The following is a 14,884-nucleotide window of genomic DNA, read 5'->3' as shown; positions in this document are numbered from 1 at the left end:
CCAATCAGCCTGCAACACTTTTACGTTTTCATTGAGCTCCTTGGCTCCAGTGGAGGCTACGTCAATGACGTCAGCCGGCATGAAGTAGACGTGGACCCAAGCCGTTACCTGGCAACGCAATTCCGTTGAAACAGAATGGTACTGATGGAAAACCGGCTTTTCTTAGAAAAGAAACAGAACAATGTAGAAGCGATGGCCATCACACAAATATGCAGTCTCATTAATAACTGGTTTATGAACCGGGGGAGTATATTTAACGTTACTTTATTTTAAAGGAGCCACTCATTTACAATAGTGTCGCGTTGCCTACAGATTAAATAAAAACAGGAGCCTATAGGCCATATAAATTACATAAAGATAACATACAGCATAGCTTTATCATTTAAAAACAGTAAACCTCAAATAAGACACAAAAAAGCCAAATATGATCACTTAATACATATCAAATACCATAAGACCGAAATAATGGCATCTAAATAAAGAAGTTTAAAAGAGAGTACATCGTTTAATTGAATGTTCAGTAATGAAGCCGTTATAGTATTAAAATGGGAGGAAATAAGGAATAAGAAATGAGAATAAAAACAATACAGCTTCAGCTCTCCTGTCCAGAACTGAGACTGAAGAAAAAAACGTGGTGCAAAAAGATGTTTTGAAATACATTAGTTTAACTATCATCATTTTAACATTAAGTTTAAATTTCGGACGCTGAATGAAATGTTTTCTAATGTGGAGCAGGTTTTAACGGAGCCTTTGTTTGTGAATGAGGAAACAGATTCACAGCGCTGCTCCTCTTCCTGGAATGAACCAGAGCTTGTTAACCCCTCCCTCTTCCTCCTGCTCTCAAAGACAAGGAAGTGAAACTCAGACAGTCATTGCCACAGAGAGGTGAAATGGCGGAGAAAGGAGTTGAGCTCGATCGGGAAACCTTCTCTTGTTCCATCTGTCTGGATCTCCTGAAGGATCCGGTGACTACTCCCTGTGGACACAGCTACTGCATGAACTGTATTAAAAGCTTCTGGGATGGAGAGGACGAGAAGAAAATCCACAGCTGTCCTCAGTGTAGGCAGACCTTCACACCGAGGCCTGTGCTGCTGAAAAACACCATGTTAGCAGTTTTAGTGGAGCAGCTGAAGAAGACTGGACTCCAAGCTGCTCCTGCTGATCTCTGCTATGCTGGACCTGAAGATGTGTCCTGTGATGTCTGCACTGGGAGGAAACTGAAAGCCTTCAAGTCCTGTCTGGTCTGTCTGGCCTCTTACTGTGAGAAACACCTCCAGCCTCATTATGATGTGCCTCCATTAAAAAACACAAGCTGGTGGAGCCCTCCAAGAAGCTCCAGGAGAACATCTGCTCTCGTCACGATGAGGTGATGAAGATGTTCTGCCGTACTGATCAGCAGTGTATCTGTTACCTCTGCTCTGTGGATGAACACAAAGGCCACGACACAGTCTCAGCTGCAGCAGAAAGGACTGAGAGGCAGAGAGAGCTGGAGGGGAGTCGACTAAACATCCAGCAGAGAATCCAGGACAGAGAGAAAGACGTGAAGCTGCTTCAACAGGAGGTGGAGGCCGTCAACCGCTCTGCAGATGAAGCAGTGAAGGACAGCGAGAAGATCTTCACTGAGCTGATCCGTCTCATGGAGGAAAGAAGCTCCGATGTGAAGCAGCAGGTCAGATCCCAGCAGAGAACTGAAGTGAGTCGAGTCAAAGAGCTTCAGGAGAAGATGGAGCAGGAGATCACTGAGCTGAAGAGGAACGACGCTGAGCTGCAGAAGCTCTCACACACAGAGGACCACAACCAGTTTCTACACAACTACACCTCACCGTCAGGACTCAGTGAGTCTACAGACTCATCCAGCATCAACATCCGTCCTCTGCTCTACTTTGAGGAGGTGACAGCGGCTGTGTCAGAAGTCAGAGATAAACTGCAGGACGTCCTGAGAGAGAAGTGGACAAACGTCTCACTGACGGTGACTGAAGTGGACGTTTTACTGTCACAACCAGAACCAAAGACCAGAGCTGGATTCTTAAGATATTCACGTGATATCACACTGGATCCAAACACAGTGAACACACATCTGTTATTATCTGAGGAGAACAGGAAAGTAACATTAATGAGTGAACAACAGTCTTATTCTAGTCACACAGACAGATTCACTAGATGTTGTCAGGTCCTGAGTAGAGAGAGTCTGACTGGACGTTGTTACTGGGAGGTGGAGTGGAGAGGAGGAGGAGTTTATGTAGCAGTCGCATACAAGAACATCAGCAGAACAGGGAGGACGAATGAATGTGTGTTTGGACACAATGACAAATCTTGGTCGTTACATTGTAACAATAACAGTTATATCTTTATGGTACAACAACGTCCAAACTCCCGTCTCTGGTCCTCAGTCCTCCAGAGTAGGAGTGTACCTGGATCACAGTGCAGGTGTTCTGTCCTTCTACAGCGTCTCTGAAACCATGACTCTCCTCCACAGAGTCCAGACCACATTCACTCAGCCTCTCTACGCTGGAGTTTGGCTTTTATTATTCTGATGGAGACACTGCTGAGTTCTGTAAACTCAAATAGACAGAAGTCATTTAAGGAACAGCGGGTTAAATTCTGTGTTTTAATTCTTAAACTCATTTTGTTTCCATCTTTGTTGCTGAGAGCTGATTTTTCTTCACCTGTCAATCAAACATCATGGGCGGTACTTTGACATCTTCTCATCATTGTTGTGTAAATGTTTGAGTCTCTTTAGGTGGCGCTCCTTCCTGTGTCTGTTTAGCCACGGAGGCTATCACTGCTCATGATGATCTTTATTTACCTGAACTCATATTTCTCTGCATGAAAACATGAATTCCTCTGAGCTCTAAATGTTTTAATATTATTTTAATTAATGTGTTTATTGTTGTGTCTATTCAACTGCATGGGTCTTAAAGAGAGAAAGCACCAGAGCTTCTTTATCTAAGATATTTTAATCTCATCACTTTTTGTAAAGATATCCTGAAGTTAAATGATGTTTATACGTTTTGATGAATTAATTGTTGTTCTTGTTTCCAAATATTCATACAAATAATGTACTATGATGTATTTTACAACTAATTATCATGATCATAATCAATAAGAAAATCATTTATTAAAATCTAATAATAATAATTCTGATGTGTTGATTATTGTTATTGTTTGATTGATTTGTTTGGTCATCACCTGACATGTGTTCACCTGCATTGGCAACTCCAGTGATTAATGGGTTAATGTTGGGTCGCAATGCATGCCGGTTAGATTTGTGTCCGACTTGCTCTGACGTCATGAACACGTTGGCAACGATGACCTCACAGAGCGAGGCGGCCGCAGGGTTTAGAGCCGACTGCATGGCGCAGTGCATGATGGGAAACGCTGCTGTCTCCTGAGCAGAGAGCTGATTGGCTCTTAGTTTTGTCAACAAACACCACGTTTTGTAGAAAATTCTTATTTTCTGTGTAAATGTAAGATTGTTGAATCAGTCTCTAATAATAATAATAATAATAATAATAATAATAATCAATATTATTATTATTTATAATTATTATCATTATTAATAATTATTATTATTAGCATTATTATTATTATTATTATTAAAAATAATTATAATAATAATACTAATAAAACTCTTAAATATTGAATTAAACATTTCATCAGAAACTTTGTTAGAAAATTCTTATTTTCTGAGTGTAAATGTAAGACAACAGATTGTTGAATTGTGATTAATAATAATAATAATAATAATAATAATAATTTCATACTAATAATAATAAATATTATTATTATTATTTATAATATTTCATTCACTGACCTCACGCACACAGAAGAGAGCCGGCCACCTGGTTGTGAAATCAGCAGATATCATTATTAATAATAATAATTATTAGCATTCTTATTATTATCATATTTGACTCAAACTAATAATAATAATAATTAATTATGGGTTATTATTATTATTATTAATAAAGTAATAATAATAATACATAATAATAATAATTGGAATAATTATGATAACAATAATAAATATTATTATTAATATTTATAATAATTTCTTATCATATTTGTTTAAATATAATAATAATAACAATAATAATAATTAATATTATCATTATTATTTATAATTATTATCATTATTAATAATAATTATTAGCATTATTTTTATTATTATTATATTTGGCCAAATATAATAATAATAATAATTATGTATTATTAATGATCACCAGTACCTTATGATAAATAACACATCCCTATGTTAGGCCTAAAATAACAGAACAAATTATTTTATTATATATATAATCATATTACCTTTAAATTCAAATACAATCCTATATATGTATGTGCTGTTTGTTCTTGTTTTTGGTGATGAAATACTAGCAAAGTTACTGTGAATTTGCCTTGATCATAACATTAATTAAAACAATTAACTAGCTATGTATTTTAACATCTTTCACTTCTTAATCTTAATACTTTAAGAGTTGAGATTTGTCATTTTATTAAACTGACATTTAATCATTAAGTTTCAGTCTAAAGTGAACTCCAGTGTTCATGTCATCATTTCAAAAGTCAAACTACGGGAACTTAGTTTACCCCTTGTTGACGTCAAATTTGGAAAGACATGGAAGGACTTTAAAGTAGGGCTGCTCTGGTCTATAACTGAGGCCTCATTTCATTAATATACAGAACATACATTTAACACCAGCTCTGCATAGTAAGCTATGCACATGGTGAAAATACAGCAGACTGCTAAACCCACTTAAATATGACAATAACAAAGAAATCATCCAAAATGTTAAAGAGGACAAATCTAATGGTTGATGACATTTCTAAACAGCACTTTGTTTTAATGTTGATGGATGATACAGATTCAGCTTTCCTTCTCCCACAGGTGATCTCCTGATTCAAGGTGATGGTTCTTCTTTGCCAGGGCTCTCTCTACCTTACAATTAACAAAGAATATGGAACTCCTTCCTAGGATCTGTGTTATTTGAGCATTACTGCGACCTTATGCTCTGGAGTGGTGATCACAAACGATTAGCTATCTTAACCCCTTAGTGTTAGGTTGTGTTAACATAAAGAATCTAGTAAATGTTAAGTTGTTGCATGTCATGATGAAACTACATGATTTAAAAGTGTTCATCCACAAAACATGGATTTATATAACAGAAGCTACATGTTACACTTTGGTTCATGTAGCAGACATCCAATCTGTTGTTTTTAGTGTACCCTGCTCTTCCTCTGACTGAGCACAGGGTGGCGCTCCTTCTCTGTGATGTTTAATGTCACCACCAGCAGCAAACAGCAGCAGAAATCCACCATGTGATGAAGTTTAGTTTGAAGTCTGTCACACAGCCGTGTTGGAGGAGCTACTTTATGGGTGTGACACCTGATGTCACACATGTCTGTCAGCTGATACAGCTGCACTATGTGGTCATTCTTCATACAGATGTTCATGGTCACAGTGATCACACTGAGGAGCTACTGGTTCACTAGATGTCAGCTGATTGGGAACCAGTTCCTAACAACATCACTCATAAAGATTTCCTTTGAGAAACAGATCTCACTAAAGTCTTCCAAATGAAACATGCCTCCTTAATAATAAGGAGCATTATGGGGTTATATGAAGAAACAGCTGCTTTGAACCCTAAATAAGTGGAGACAGCCTGATGTTTCCGCTGCAGTGGCTGATGGGAGGAGTGAGGACCTGTTAGAAGCCACGTGGCCCTCGTCTGATCTCACAGCTCGTCCTTGTTTGGCCTCAGCTGCATCAGAGCGCCACTTCTCCCCAGGTTCCCCAGAGGAAACACCGCTGCACAAAATGCTTTTCCTCCCAGCTGCTGCTCTGTGCTGTCTGTGTTCAGGTGAGTGTTTCCAGCCAATCAGGAGCCAACAAGCTCCACCTCTAACAAACACTGTTCACTCACCTTCATCCACCTGTCTGTTTCTCTACAGCGCTGGTTGCCATGGCAGCAGAGCTGATCCAGGATGATTTAACATTGACCAGGAGAGTTGGTGGGAAAGTCTCCTTCAGCTGTCGAGGCACTGACCAGTGTGGCCTTGATTATGTACTCTGGTACCAGAAGAGAGACTCAGAAACATTCACACTGATTCTTTATATTGATAAGAGTGATGGTTACATAGGTAAAGGTTACGATCATCCTCAGGAAGATGATTTCTCAGCTGTGAATAAACAGAACGGCTATGAGTTGGAGATCAAGAACGTTAAACTCACTCATTCAGCCTCTTACTACTGCTCCTGTTATAAATCTGGTCTCCACAGTGAGAAATGATCCCTGCAGCCTGAACAAAAACCAACAGATGAACAGATGTCAAACAGCGTCTGTGACAGGAAGAGAGCCGTAAACCACAGCTCAGGTTCACATGTTTCACCTCCATCTCAGCCACCAACCCTGTCTCCTAAAAATGACGTTCCCCTGAAACTAAAACGCATTCTCAATTGAACAGAAACGTAATATCTCACCGATTACGTTTGTGTTTGACGTTTTACAAATACGTTTCTAATCAACCTATATTTGCCCTTTGTTTTCTTGTTTGCCTATAATGAACTGGACCACGCGCCGGGCTGTTATTAATAGGAAATATCCAGCTATTGTCTTTATATTTTTCTCTTATTGTTGTTTTCTGAGATGAGAGGTGCTTATAGGAAGCAATGTTTTGTGACAGCGTTTGTCTATAACATGTGATCACTAACAAACCTGCCCCCCGTTACTCATTTTAATTAATGCTTCATTTAATTACCGTATATGTTGTATCTCCTGCGTATAATGACAGCATTATGATGTGAGGAACTATTGGTGTTCACTGTAACAGTAGTATTGTTCACCAAAACGGTCTCCATACATACACGTCATTGGGGATTCCCAAGTGACGTCATACGTAATAGGGTCCATGGCCCCGTGAGAGACCAACGTAGGGAAACCCCCATCACCTGTGTTTACTTCACAACAAAGCCTTCAGAGTTATGTTAGTTATTCTCTGAAACTCTCCTTAGTTTAGTTTATTTATTTAGCACACATTACAATAATGGTGCAAGGAGGGAACGAAGCCCAGTGGGCTTGTACAAGAGTTCCACCCCTGTCAATAATCACAGACAAATAATATTTATAAGGCTAACAAATAAACTTTAGAAAATAAGGAGACAAAGTACATAAATAAATCAAAAATAATCAAAATTCAGTAATAAGATGATTCATGAAAAGATAAGATGTTTTTTAAGCTGCTTTTTGAAGAGTGAGTAGGATGATAAGGATCTTAATAAGGGAGGTAGTACATTCCATAATGCAGGGCCTCTATACGACATACTAAATTGATGATGTGATGTGCGGGAAAAGGGTAAAGCTAGGTTGTTATTATTGCTGTGTCTAGTGCGATGTGAATGTACGTTAAATGAGTGAGTAAACAAAGACTGAAAACTTTCAGGGAGATCTTGGTTTCTGTAAATAAACTTGTGAATGAATAAACATATCTGATAGATATTTAATTTGTGAATTGGCAAAATAGAATAATTCATGAAAAGTGGTGCTGATGGAGCATATCTGTTTGAATGTGAGATGAATCTTAAGAATCGCTTCTGAATGATGCATAATTTTTTGAGATGGTTGGGATATGAGGCCGCCCAGACCAGATTACAGTAGTTCAAATAAGGAAACAAAAAACTATAATATAACGTTAAATGAGCAGAAGGATGAATTAGAGGACACACTTTTCTTAATATGCCCATCATCTTCGTGGATCTTTTGCAAACCAAGTCTATATGATTTGACCAGTTAAGTCTTTCATCAACTAAGATTCCCAAAAATTTGGAAGCTTTTACTTGCATAATTTCTGATCCATTAATGAAAACTTTAGTTTGTTCTTTGGAGTAAGACTTGTTTATGTTGCAAAAGATCACAAAGTTACATTTCTTCACGTTAAGTGTTAATTTATTCATTTGAAACCATTTGGCAATTGATAATAATTCATCATTTACACAGTTAATCAAATAATTAAAGTCATTATGAGTTGCTATGAGATTAGTGTCATCAGCAAATAATACAGGAAAAAGATGTTTACAAGACATGGCTAAATCGTTTATATAAATCAAAAATAATAAAGGGCCAAGTATTGAACCCTGTGGCACCCCATGTATGATTCTTGACTTGGTAGAAGAATAGCCATTAAGCGACACATATTGTTGTCTGTTAGACAAATAATTTTTAAACCAATTCAGGGCAATATTCTCCACTCCATATCTATTTAATTTGGAAATCAGAATACTGTGGTTAACGGTATCGAATGCTTTGCTTAAGTCTAAAAAGATCCCAATGGCAAACTTACTAGTATCAATGGCGGATGAAATTAAGTTAGTTAGCTCGAGTAATGCATGCTCTGTTGAATGTTTTTTACGGAATCCATACTGGTGAGCATATAGGATCTTATTTACAGTTAAGTGCTTGGATATTCTTGCATAAACTAATTTCTCCAATAATTTAGAGATGCAAGGCAGGATTGATATAGGTCTATAGTTTCCAAAATCATGAGTATCACCTGTTTTGAAAACAGGGATAACTTTAGCAATTTTTAGATCGAGGGGAATAATTCCAGATTGGAGTGATAAAGAAAGAATATGAGTTATCGGTTTAATTAAATGATCAATGGTTTCTTTGATCAAGATGCTCTTTATGCCATCATGACCTGGGGCTGAATTCTTTAATTCCATTATGATATTATGGACCTCCTGTGAAGTTGGAGGTACAAAGGTATTGAGAGGAGAATATTGCCCCTTAATGAAGTTACAAGGGTTCTCATTTGTGTCCAAGATACTTGATGCCAGATCCGAGCCAACATTAACAAAAAAAGTATTAAAGCCATCAGCTATTTCATTAGGGTTAGAGAGGACACTCTCTTTCCCATGCATCTCTGCAGGTGCAGTTGCTGCTGATTTCTTGCGATTCAACAAATGATTAATGAGGTTCCAGGTTGACTTAATATCGTTTGATGCTTGGGTGAATTTTACTGCATAATATTTTTTTTTTGCTTTCCTTGTATCAGCTATAAATTTGTTTTTATATTTCTTATAAGTTTCTGTGTTAGAAGGGATGGAGTTTGTAATAGCTTTCCTATAGAGTTTATTTTTTTTACGGGAGCATTTCTTCAGATCTTCAGTAATCCAAGGTCTCCCTTTTGCAGAATTAATTTTAGACTTATGGTTGCTCATCGGAAAAGATGATTCTAGAGCTGAATTAATAAGGGCTATGAAAAGATGATAAGCTGCATCAACATCATTTAGCCCAAGAACCTCATCCCAAGAGACGTACCTGATGGCAGTTTTGAAAGATAGCAGGTTATTTCTGCTGAATTTACGAAATTGAAATTGGCCACAAGTAGAATTAGTACCTTTAGCATTAAGAGGATCAATAGCATGCACAATCTGAAATACCGGAAGATGATCTGAAATATCACACATCAATAATCCCGAAGTGATTTCATAATCCAGAGAATTAAAAAGAATGTTGTCAATTAAAGATTCTGATGATCTAGTAATACGAGATGGCTTTGTAATTAAAGGATAAAAATTAACAGAGTAAAGTGTGTTCAGAAAGACTGTTGTGGATACTAGATCCTCTTTGAGCAAGTTAATATTGAAATCCCCCAATAATGCACACAATTTATTTTCCTTGTTAATGATTTCTAAAGTAGAATACAATGCGTCATTAAACGTATTTATATCTGAATCCTTGATTCCACAATATGCGAGGTTAACGTTAAAGTCGTCTGATTCAATCATTTGTCATTACATTATGGAAATAAAGTAGATTCCGTCCTGATAGGAAGACTACATTACCCATGATCCTCAGCCACTTGGCTATGAGACCGAGCTTTATTTATTTTAAATTGATTAAGATTTTGTGCACACACCCAACATCTTGCCTTTTTTTTCAAATAGATCATCTAGATGCAGTTTAGTTACTAGTTGGGCTGTAGTAGATATTAGACATAGTTTGTAGATATATTTTTATGATCCTATCTACAACACTCTTTGCAAACAGGAATTCTAGCAACGAAAAAGACAATTTCTAGAGTAATAGCTCAAATATCTTAAAATAAACAGCATATTTACTTTTTCATAAAGTATGTCAACGTAATGCAGTGTAAGTACTAGTTCGGCTGTACTGGCTGTTTGATATATTTAGTAGATATATCTTTTCACGACCCTATTTCTTGGCAAACCGTAGAACTACCACCCCAACACTCAGTATCTAGAATACTGGCTATATTAACTGCAATAAACTAACATATTTCCTTTTTCCTTTACATGGATAATCTTGATGCAGTTTTGTTACTACTTCGGCTGTAATAGATATTTGATATATTCAGTAGATATATCTTTTCACGACCCTATTTTTTGAAAACCGGATGAACTACAACCGTGGTGCTGATTCTACCGAAATGTTAGGCGCGGCTCTAGGGAGTTGTAGTTTTTATAAGAAAATAGTGTATTTCCTAAACTTGGAAGTTGTAAATACTGATTTGAGAGTACACACAGGAGTTTAAAACGGAGATAAACACATTTTTGTAATCAGATTTAAAACATCTTATTGTTAAATGGGTGAACATTGACTTAAACCATATTTTACCCATAATGGACTGCGCCCCCAGGTGTTGTCCATACTCACAGGGCAGCTGAGGTCAAGAGCTCTCTATAACAGTTGGTCCCATGTCTGGACTGTTGCTGAATTATAAGCCTTTAACCATGCACAAAGGTCAAGGTTTAAAGGTCAATATTTCAAAGCAAGGGCCATGTACCATGTTCATACTGACACATGTTAGAACATATGTCTAGTTTTTTCAACCTTATGTAACTGACTGTGGTGAAATTGCCTCCTGATGAACTGAAGTATTCTCTATACAAGCCTTGTTTAGTTTTCTATTTTTTCTGGCATCAAGATTCTTCATTTTGCTTTCAGTTACCCTTCAAATGGTGACAAACTGAATGAATACATGAAGATATGAGAAACACTTCATGGAGCTGAAATATGACTCTGGTTCATTGTTTGGACTCCTTCACTCAGCAGACAGGTTTTTGTATCACTCTGTTTCACTGTGGGAGGATATGGCTACTGGATCTTTGGCTCTGGAACTAAACTGTATGTAACAGGTAAGAATAAACATTTATTTCTTCATTTCTTATATTGAACAAATTTAAAATGTGTTTTTAATGAGTTCCTGCTGCTTCAGGCTTCACATGTTAGTGTTTTCATCATTAGTAGAGAATTCTTGCTGCCGTGCAGCCGTTGTTACATAAAAAAGGTTAAATCTCACCTCACAACTCAAGTTATTCTTTATTTCTGAAGGAGATTAAACTGATTTATTAAGAAAGATTTTGATTATGGAAATTTTAAAATTCTGCAGTATTTGTTCCTTTCAGTAGTTCAGCACAATCTGAGTTTTCGTTCTATATTAAAAATGATTTAATAAATCATAAAACATATTTCTTAATTACTTTTAATATGATTAATACTATCATTAATAAATACAAATGTAAAAGGTAATATTGACCTTAATGCCAATTATATTTTATATGATAGTAAATGGAATGTATGTATAATATTGTATGTAGTCATATATATATGATACAGCAGGATATATAATGACAAAAGTATGCTTTATATTTTTATATTAACACACTTTTAATATAAACAGTATTTGAGCCTTAACTTAATTTTAGATACATAACAGTGATTATAAAGATGATCTATGAACTTTCAGTATATATAGTTCAGATGCGTAACATGATATCAAATACATGATATAATATATAATATAAGTATATATTGATTAATAATGTATATCATATTAATTAATATTATATTATGTTATTTTGTTTTAAATTTTTTTCCCAGATTTTTAATTAACCTTGGGTGCATCCAAACATATCATATTAGTCGTGTATAAAAGTTAAAACTGACAAAAGAGGAATTAGCAATTTGATTAAATCCTATGGTGGTAAATATATAGTATATTTATTGTAATGATGGTAAAATAAAGACAAATATGCAGTTCATAATAATATGTTTGTTGCCTCTAAAATAAAATAAACCTTCCTTCAGTGTGAACGTGAATTAGTTTCCCCATGATGATAAATAAGGTTTTATCTTGTTTTAGCAGTTCTTAACACATTTAACATATCTGATTAATCATTGTAGTTGGGTACAAAAGTAAAGATTGCAACAAGAAAATACAACAATTAGTTATGTTTTCATAGGTTTATATTTTATTTTATTTTATTTAAATTTCCTCTGAGTGATCTTAACATTCCTCATATTTCATTTTATAGCTAAAGATTTTATTCTAATTTTACATATCGGAACATATAATTATAATTGTGTATAAAAGTTGATATTGTTATGAAAATGTTAAAAACACCATTCATGTATTTGAGTGAAATATGTAGTAAATATATAATCTTTTATATATTGCCTAAACCAATAACTATTAAATCAAGATGAATACCATAATTATATAATAATTTTGAATTATATTATATTGTATTGTATTGTATTGTATTGTATTATATTATTTTATATTATATTATATATATAGTATATATATATTATGTATATTATATTATATTTATATTATAAGTTATATTATATTATATTATGTTATATTATATTATATTATATTATATTATATTATATTATATTATATTATATTATATTATATTTTATTATATTATATTATATTATATCATGATATGATATTATATCATGTATATTTTATTTGATAATAATTGTTGTACAATGACAGTGAATGAAGGTGAATACAGTTGACTGTATGTAGTGAATATATATTATATTATATTATATTATATTATATTATATTATATTATATTATATTATATTATATTATATTATATTATATTATATTATATTATATTATATTATATCATGTTATTTTATTTTATAATACTTGTTGTACAATGACAGTGAATGGAGGTGAATACAGTCTCCTGTATGTGGTGAACTCTGTCTGTATTGATGATCAGTGTAGTGATCAGAGTCCATGTAGTCTCCAGGATCAGACTGAATGCAGTGCAGCGCTGTAAGCTGCTGCTGACTGTGTGAATGTGTGTCTGTGCTGCTTGTTGCTGCTGTCACACTTCAGATGAGCAGGTAGTGAAGCCCGTGGTGAGCGTGTACCCAGCAGCATCCAGAGCCCACCTGGAGGGGAAGAGCTCCCTGCTGTGTCTGGCCTCAGCCATGTTTCCTCCTCTGGTCCAGTTCTCCTGGAAAAGAGGAAAGGAGAACGGTCCTCTGGAGGAGCTGCCCCCTGCTGAGAGAGAGCAGCTGGAGCTCAGAGAGTCGGGACGCACCGCCGCCATCTTGCTGATCCATCAGCAGGAGAACAGCAGGTATAGATACCACTGCTACGTCCATCACGAGGGGGGCACAGTGGAGGCACCACCTCCACCAACAGCTCCACCATCAGCTACACCGTCAACTCCATCACCACCTCCACCAACAGCTCCACCATCAGCTACACCGTCAACTCCATCACCACCTCCTCCATCAGCTCCTCCATCACCTCCTCCAGCAGCTTCTGTCCCGTCTCAGTACCAAGTGAAGCTGCTCTGCCTGCTGTACACGGTGCTGATAGTGAAGAGTCTGGTGTACTGCTGTGGACTCTCTCTGCTGATGATCCTCACAAACAAGGGACCGTCCACCAACTGCACACATGCTGACTGACTGATTTATGCTTTTTCTCACCATAGAATCCCAGCAATTCTTCTCTTTTATCACTTTCATCAGTATGCACAATATCTGTTATGACGTGATGATTATATAATTTGGTGTTTAGATACATAATTCTAAAGGTATGAATATATACATACACCTTTGCGTTTACTAAATTGATTTGCAGTGCTATTTTTTGCTAGCTTATTTCCACTTTTAATTGGCTTGTATGACAGTGGAATGTTAATTATAATCATTAGCTGTCTGGTACATATTCTATTGTTTACAGTCTTTTTCTGTTCTTGTGTTTCTTTTTAATACATTATTCAGAGTGCGGCTGTTTGTCAGTTTAACATTCTTAATAAACTGAAAAACCACAGTGTTTTATGAACATTCTTTTTTTATTGATATCAGTTTGACTTCATAGCAAATAATCAGATTCAGAATCAACTCGATTGACTGTTTGTTAACAGATACAAGTAATCCGTCTGTGGTTGTCAGTAGCTCTGAATATACTTTCACGCAGCACCAAGAACAAATGTAAAGGAAGGTATGAATATAAGCACACAGCTAAACAAGGACAAGAAAGCTAAACAAAGAGAAGCAGATATAAACACACAGCTATTATAAACACGTCAGTAGGTTTGGCTGATCCACCAGGTTCAGTGCTGACCCCCTTTTATAGTTGTGTCAGTGTGGATGTAAAGCTCTACGCTGACGACACTGTTGTTAACACACATGAACAAACAGCAGAGCTGCTTTGAAGCAACAACTGCTATAAAATGATGAAAGAGCGGCTTCATCAGTCGGGCTGAAGTCTGAATGTTGGTGAAATATTGACTCTGAATTATTACAGCTTCATCCGAATGAAATAAATAAAAGTTATTACGTGAACTAACATTCATAAAACATTCATAGACAGGATAGCTAAATGCTTCATGAACATGATAACATGGACGCTCTAATTCTGCTTCAGTAAGAGATACATGTGTTTTTTCACGGGGTGGAACAATAACCTTTATATTTCTGTAGTTTGCGTTTTGTCGATCTGATCAATGATAACAGGTGTGACAAATATTTTCTAAATACTGAAGTTGACATACTGAATATACCACAGTATTATGACAAGGATATATATATATATATAT

At 35.7% G+C, this 14,884-nt stretch overlaps 1 protein-coding gene and 1 pseudogene across 1 annotated transcript; both read left to right on the top strand.

Annotated features, from left to right (window-relative positions):
* Nucleotides 1–860: 860 nt before the first annotated feature.
* LOC129089027 (tripartite motif-containing protein 16-like) lies at nt 861–3,098 on the top strand (annotated as a pseudogene).
* A 2,697-nt stretch (nt 3,099–5,795) lies between these two features.
* Nucleotides 5,796–14,598, top strand: LOC129089028 (immunoglobulin lambda-1 light chain-like). Its single transcript, XM_054596346.1, has 4 exons — nt 5,796–5,861; nt 5,953–6,270; nt 11,111–11,158; nt 13,168–14,598. The coding sequence occupies exons 1-4, from the start codon at nt 5,819–5,821 to the stop codon at nt 13,746–13,748; spliced, it is 990 nt and encodes a 329-aa protein (XP_054452321.1). The 5' UTR covers nt 5,796–5,818; the 3' UTR covers nt 13,749–14,598.
* Nucleotides 14,599–14,884: the final 286 nt, after the last annotated feature.

Source organism: Anoplopoma fimbria, chromosome 3, assembly GCF_027596085.1.
Source record: "Anoplopoma fimbria isolate UVic2021 breed Golden Eagle Sablefish chromosome 3, Afim_UVic_2022, whole genome shotgun sequence".
In the NCBI taxonomy this organism is placed as follows: domain Eukaryota; kingdom Metazoa; phylum Chordata; class Actinopteri; order Perciformes; family Anoplopomatidae; genus Anoplopoma; species Anoplopoma fimbria.
This window is presented reverse-complemented; position numbering and strand designations above follow the sequence as displayed.

Bases quoted from the DNA above. Each gene is read 5' to 3' on its own strand.
- LOC129089028 (XM_054596346.1), top strand. From the start codon at position 5,819: ATGCTTTTCCTCCCAGCTGCTGCTCTGTGCTGTCTGTGTTCAG. The intron at 6,271-11,110 runs GTCTCCACAGTG...TCACTGTGGGAG, and splicing joins CTGCTCCTGTTATAAATCTG to GATATGGCTACTGGATCTTT. The intron at 11,159-13,167 runs GTAAGAATAAAC...GTCACACTTCAG, and splicing joins AACTAAACTGTATGTAACAG to ATGAGCAGGTAGTGAAGCCC.